General features: G+C 40.8%; 1 protein-coding gene across 1 annotated transcript; it reads right to left on the bottom strand.

The window, feature by feature from the left end:
• On the bottom strand, positions 358-6,503 carry LOC109830792 (formin-like protein 1; the record flags this gene model as incomplete). Its single annotated transcript, XM_020398159.1, has 5 exons — positions 358-1,351; positions 3,006-3,250; positions 5,156-5,349; positions 5,429-6,047; positions 6,092-6,503. Coding segments are annotated over 5 exons (2,253 nt in total), but the record flags the coding sequence as incomplete, so codon positions are not given.

Genomic DNA, 6,838 nt, shown 5'->3' with positions numbered 1-6,838 from the left:
TTGATTAATCTTAGGGGTGCAAGTGCCCCCTAAGACTATTACTTTCTCTTATAAAAAAAATAAGGTAAATTGCACGATATCTCCGGATTGATTGTCCAAAACATAATCTGTCATTTTAGACAACTTTCAAAACTTAGATGCGCCGGAGTTGCGGATTCCTAAGTTTTGGATACCCAAGTAGACATCTAGAGTAGTGACTCCTTGCAATTCTATAGAAATACCACAAAATTCATTTCGCCTAATGGATGTCAACAATTAAATCCAAGCACAAATCCCCATGTCCAATAATCCAATTGTTAACATCCATTTGGTGCACAATAAATGCCACGAACCGAAACCATTTGATACTTTCCCCACTTAAAAGATGAGCTCTAACCAGCGGTTGCTACAAACCAATGCATTCAAGTACATAAACCTAGTGTAGTACAAGCTAAATACTTGCTAACAATTTACAAGATTTCTCCAACCCTGGAGCTTACTTCGGATACATGCAGTACAGTATATAAGTCATAAAACACACCTAGGTAGCCCTTTGGACTAACATGCACAAAAACATGCACCAAGCGACCTAAGATGACAATGAGGATGTCGAAGAACTCTCATCATCAGAGGGGAACACCGGTGACCTCCCAGGGCTCACAGTCACCGGGCACTGGTGAGCAAAGCTCACAAAGCTTCTCTCATTAACCCTACCTACATCTTTGCAGACATGATCAAGAATTGCTAAGAAATCCCTGACTACCATGAAAATTCTGAACGGGTGTGCTTCTTCCTTAGCCAAGTCCCCATGGAAATACTCAGTTATCTCCTTTACAAGAGATAGAGCGACACCTTCTTGGCTTTGGAGCTTTGTAATCTCACCTTCTGCTTTTCGCAAGAACACGATCATGGCTTCGTGAAAACGCTGACTGGTTTCATTAAACCTCATGACTTCTCTGATCTTTTCGATACCTATGGAGAGTTTTGAGACATAGTTGCTGAGGATTTCAGCGTCCATCGTGGCTGCCTTTTTTACATTGCTGAGCTCTGACCCAAGTCCTGAAACTACATGAAGCCCGAGCTTTCTGCAGTCGAGATCATCCCTTAGGGTCTTGTTTTCGTGTTTGGTGGTGGACTGATTCATAGCGAAGGCACGATAACCTTCAGTTCTTGACATTTCTTGGACGACGAAGTGAAGGAGGGTGGTTTTTCCATCTGTGCCTTTGACATCAACGAGCTTGAGGAGAGTGTCGAGCTTGAAGGCTTGAGCATCGCCACGGTTTGTTCCGACATTCATTCGGTTACCAGTTTTTAGCACAGCATCGAGAAGTTTCCGGAATAATCTACTATTCCTCAACTCTTCACAGGCTAACTGGAAAATTAAAGAAAATTAGTAAAGAAAAGTTGAACCCAACATAATTTGAATTTATATAATTTTTTAAGCTATGGTGCAAACGATGCAAAAGAAAATAATTTTCATGGCATGGTGCTGTAACAAATATCGAATTCCAGGCAACCATACAAATTTGAAACTGACCGTTAAATCTATTTACAAGCATAATTCATCATGTCACAATAATGTTTCATATAATTGTGAAGGAAATAGAAATGTTAATATTAATACATAGTAATATCATATTGAATGCTTAGATGAGATAGTAATATCATATTGAATGCTTAGATGACATATGGGCCAATGATTCAAAATTTTCTCCAGTTTGCTTCTCATGACAATTGCTTATCCTAGCAACCCAGAGTTAGGACAGCTGCATTTTTTCACAGAATGTGTTTCCTTTTTTTCTTAATGTTTTTTTTTTTTTTGGTGTGTGTGTGTGTGTGTGTGGGGGGGGGGGGGGGGGCAGAGGGGGAAATCCAGGGGTTTACTGCACGAGTTTCAGGGTGTTTTGCAAGATTAAGCCCCAACATTGACAACAAAAGATGGCCAAATTAGAGATTTTTGCATGCCTTTGCTTAAACATGCAAACCAATATACAAAGCCCTTAGGATGTGAAACTCTGTAATTTTTTAAACGTACTGAGCACAATTGAGAAGAACATAACATGTGAGAAATACCATGAGGAATACCAAACATCAAATTTCCAAAACCACATCTGCGTAAAATATTCATTTCATGTAGTGGTACGAACAAAGAGTCAACAAACTGCCGTCTACTGCCCACTTGATGGACTTCTGAGAATTTGTTTTCTACATTTCCCTTGTAATACTCCAGACAATTGTGTGTGGCACTGTATAATCCTTCTCAAATATATAATTCCATGCATGGACAAGTCACAATGGACCCATACATATATACAATAGATGCCCATAACTTCAAATTGGAAGATCGTATCTACCAATCAAAGCACTAAAATATAAATGCAGTTACCAGCCTCCAAACAAGTAACAGTAATTTGTTATCAAAACAGACTTTCATGCCCTTTATCTTTAAAAGCTTCCACCAGTTCATAACTGGGAAGCTATAATTAACAATCACCAATTTTTGCCTAAGTGCAGTTACCAAACAACCCTTTGCTCTATCGAAGCCCTAATTTTTATTGAAAGATTAACTTCGTCCTCCAACTAATACAAAAAGAAAAGAAAAGGGAAAATTGAAAAGGCATAACCATTGACAACAATCTTGCACCACTGGATGTAGCTTTAATTGGTAAAACAGTTTCTTTTTATCGATCAAAACCAGGATACCACGCTGACCTATTTTGTTTATGTTAAGGAACGGCGAGCACTAAATTTTCAGGTTTTCCAGTATATCGAAAGTTCAGATAGAGAACAAAAAACTAACATGAAATTTATGTACTCTGCAAAAAATATCATAAATGTCTTTTATTAAAGGAAACAAGTATGAATTTTCAAAAATTTTGAAAAAAAAACAGTTGTACGTGTAAAATTTTTTGCTAAGGTGGTTAACAGTTTGGACAAAAGGTATAACTTTGAAAACAGGAGAGGGTAATAGAAAAGATATAAAAAGTAAGGACAACATTCTCCAAAAAAAGAAGAATTAGACTTACCTCAAGAGTTTCAAATGAGCTCATAAGATAATGAACCTCGGATTCGAAATTCGTAATATAAAGCATAGCATCAACTCTTTTGAAAGCAAATGGTATATCAAGCATCGCCTTGAGAAATTTTTCTGCTGGTCCAAGCTTGTATGGGGATTCATCGTTGTATTCCCTCAGTTTAATTTCTTCTTCTTTGCTTGGAGCCATTTTTAGTAATGTTTCTAGGAGTTCATTTCCCAAGCTATCAGTATTACCTGTATTCAACGATAAGCATCATGTGAACAATCAAAACCAAAAAGGCAGATTTTCAGAAGCAAATGCATAAGAGAGCTCGATGGAGATAAGTCTCAACCAAAAAGGTGTACAGTCCTTATAGAGTATAATGTAGGCCTCATTGAAGTATCACAGATGAAACATACAATAAAAATTACAAAATAGGCCCTTTAGCTCATAGATCATAACATAGGCAACACCCCCATGGGGCAGAGTTTATTTAACTAGCATATAGTCACATATTATCTTCAAAACTTCGATCTAGAGATGCATATTGAACTTTAAATACCTATTATGAAGTTAGCATGGAAAAAGAATCCCAAACACCAATAGTCCTCACTATAATATCAACATCCGATGGCTCTTTTAGATCATCAACCTTAAAAAAGAGGCTATTTTTTGCAGTGAAATAAAAAAACATGTCTTTCAAGCAAATAATGACTAGTTATTCACAACTCAGTAAAATTCAAGTCTATGGAAGAGCGACCGATGATATGTTAATAAAAGTCTCCAAAGTCTGTATTCAAATAATAATAATATTTTAACAAACATATCAGACCAATTTCAGTAGCTCCCAAGTGTCTGATCTTGAACTGAAACACAAGTGATGACATAAAGAATAGAGATAACAGGAGGTGGCTTATTCACATGAGAATGTTCAAAATCTTGAATGTCATAAAAATAGGGAATATATGATGGATAGGCACAGTGAACTCACTAAAGACATCTAAAAAGAATGAAGAACAACAATCTCAGAAAACAATATTGCATTCAATATTTACACAGCCTGGCCAAGTGATGGTATGACAAAAATGTCCAAAAGGTGAATAAAATAATGCCACACAGTAACTCTAGAAAATCCCTCATTCTTGAATTTAAAACATAACATTCTTACCCCCAAACTCCATAGGTTTATTTACGCAAGCTAGCAATAAGCCTAATGGAAAACGGTTATTCTTTGCAAGTTTTCACAAGTACCACAAAGCACCGGAGAGCGGAGAATATTTCGTTGAATTTTTTTCATGAAACAACAGGCCTCATTCATATTACTATTAAGGTCTTGAATGGAAGTAATGTAGAGAATATGCGCTTCTTATTAAAATATAAGGAATACAGCTCTTGCAGTTGTGTTGACAGCGACAAGTGGTCCATGAAGGATCAATAGCTTAAGTGAATAATATGTACAACCAATATGCAACTATTTTCAACCGATCTACTTAAGTGCAGCTCTATCTGCAATGAACGAGAGAAACTTGATAGAGCATTATTGATGAAAACATGCTATTGTCTCTATCGTCATCAAAACTATACAAATTCCCAAAAGGAAAAAAAAATTACGTAAATATCAGTAGATAACAACGTCCTTCCTCTTGGTCCTACCTGAACCTATGCGAAATTATTGGAGACATGATCAAGAATTAATGCTTCAGAAGGTAAATACATAGAAAATAATTGCATTTTCTGGCATGTTTCTCCTTGTCGAAATGTATGCAGTAATCATGTGGTCAGTCATCTGATAGACAAATCATCCCCGAACAAACTCCTCATCAACTTGAAATATCAAATAGCCAAGGAGCAAGATATAGAACTCTACAAGAACAAGTCTAGGAGAGGGGTCTGCAATCATTGTATTGGCTAAAAAGGAGAGGTCATACACAAAATCCACTTTGGCGAATAGCTACATATATCCTATTGAATATGATAGAAATGTGATGGGATATCCCACATTCTAAGAGCAGTTAGACGAATATATGGTTAAATATACTTGAACTCGCAACTCAAATAGGATAATCCCACGGCGCAAAAAAGAAAGCCAAACTGCACAAGCATTGCAAAAGGTTGACATATATTTGAATCATAGCCACCCAAGGGAGGAGATGATTCACCTTCCAAAAGTGCTTCACAAACTTCCTCCTTAGTGACATTCAAGGCCCGCAACAAAATAGCAATATTCTGTGATTTCTTCGCATCAAGCACTGCATTCTCCTGCACTGAGCTTGACACCACCTTCCTCCTCCCATTTACTACCCCATTCGTTGAATCACAACCAAACAGTGTCTCCATCATCTCCTCATTCAGCCTACAACAACCAACCAAATTCAACAATCAACAAAAACACAAAACACAAGCAAAATCCTAGAGACCCTCAAGCTCCTTACTGGAATGAGCTTGACTTCAAGTGATCCCAAACCATTGCCCTCTCCGAGCTCGCTCGAACCTTGTCCCAATGCAAAGGCTTCAACTTTGGCCTTCTGTACTCTTCGAATTTGCTCCCTTCATCTGAATTCTCCGTTGATCCATCAGAAACGACCTCGGCCACCGCAGATTTTGGAGGAGTGAGAACTGGTGGCTGTAAATTTGCGGTCTTTGGTGCCTCGCCACCCCAGATTTGCACAGGAGGGGGAGGAGGCGGAGGTGGCGGAGGCGCTTGCCTACGTGGCGGACTGGAGGCAAATGGGTAAAATGGCTGCTTTTGCTCATTTTTTCCTAAAAAGAAGCGATTTTTTGGCGGAGGCGGGGGAGGCGGAGGAGGGATGAAACTCGCCGGCGAGGAGGTCGGCGTGCTCAGCGTCGACGCCGGAGAGTGGGACCCATATTTGGGCTTACGGGCCCCAGCACCGGGGGACCTACCGTCCCTGGGCGAGTAGAACTCCTCGTCAGAGGAAAAGCTCCGGCGAGCCTGGCGCGGAGAGAGGCCGGCAGGGGCGGAGCCTCCGGCGGATTCCGCCGGCGGCGGCGGGGCCGCACCTCGCCGGAGGTGCCAACGGGGCCGCTGGGCTTTACTAGGGTGCCAAGGGTACAGGAACTCGTGCTGCGCGCGCCTGACGTGACCGCTAGCTTGCTCGTGTCGGACGATGACGTGGCGTCGGGTGGGACCAGCGGCTGATATCGGATCCTGGCGTCCCCGCCACCCTTACGAGCTCGCGTTTCCGGCGAAGGACGAACGAAAGGTGCGCCGTTAAAAACAAAGAGAATGAGGCCGAGAACGGGGAGGGCTATTATGGGAATAAGTTTGGAGGAGAGGGGGGTATTACGGGAAGGGGAAGCTATAGAAGACAGATTCGCTGGGAAAGTGGGGAGAGAAGGGGTAGGAGGAGGCGGAGGAGGAGAGGGGTATAATGGGAAGAATGGGGACCTCGTAGAAGTGGAGGAAGATGACGAGGGGTGTTTTGGGAAGGACGAAGGAAGGGGAGGGGAAGCCGAAGGAGGGCTGAGTCGGAGGCAGAGGAGGAGTTAATGCGGAAGAAAGGCTGGTGAGGGCTCTGCGGCCCGCTGGGGAGGGGCATTGTGGGAAGAGATGGGAGAGAAAAGTTTTGCTCTTCTCGGGCTCTGAGACGAAGAGGGAAAAGGAGAGGGAAAAGGAGAGGGGTTTTGGGTTTTGTCTTTTGCTGTAGGGTAAGGATTTTGTAAATTTCGGATTTGTTGGGAGTTCTGTGAGAAAGTGAGGAATTGAAAATCGATAAAAAGGTTGCAGTGGGCGATGGACTAATTGTGAATCTAAAATTGATTATCTTAACTGATCATGGGATTTTCAGAATTTTGTTATTTTTTTTTTTTAATTGAATCTA

Source organism: Asparagus officinalis, chromosome 2 (genome assembly GCF_001876935.1).
Source record: "Asparagus officinalis chromosome 2, Aspof.V1, whole genome shotgun sequence".
Classification (NCBI taxonomy): domain Eukaryota; kingdom Viridiplantae; phylum Streptophyta; class Magnoliopsida; order Asparagales; family Asparagaceae; genus Asparagus; species Asparagus officinalis.
The sequence above is the reverse complement of the archived record's forward strand: the minus strand, read 5'-3'. Positions and strand labels throughout refer to the sequence as shown.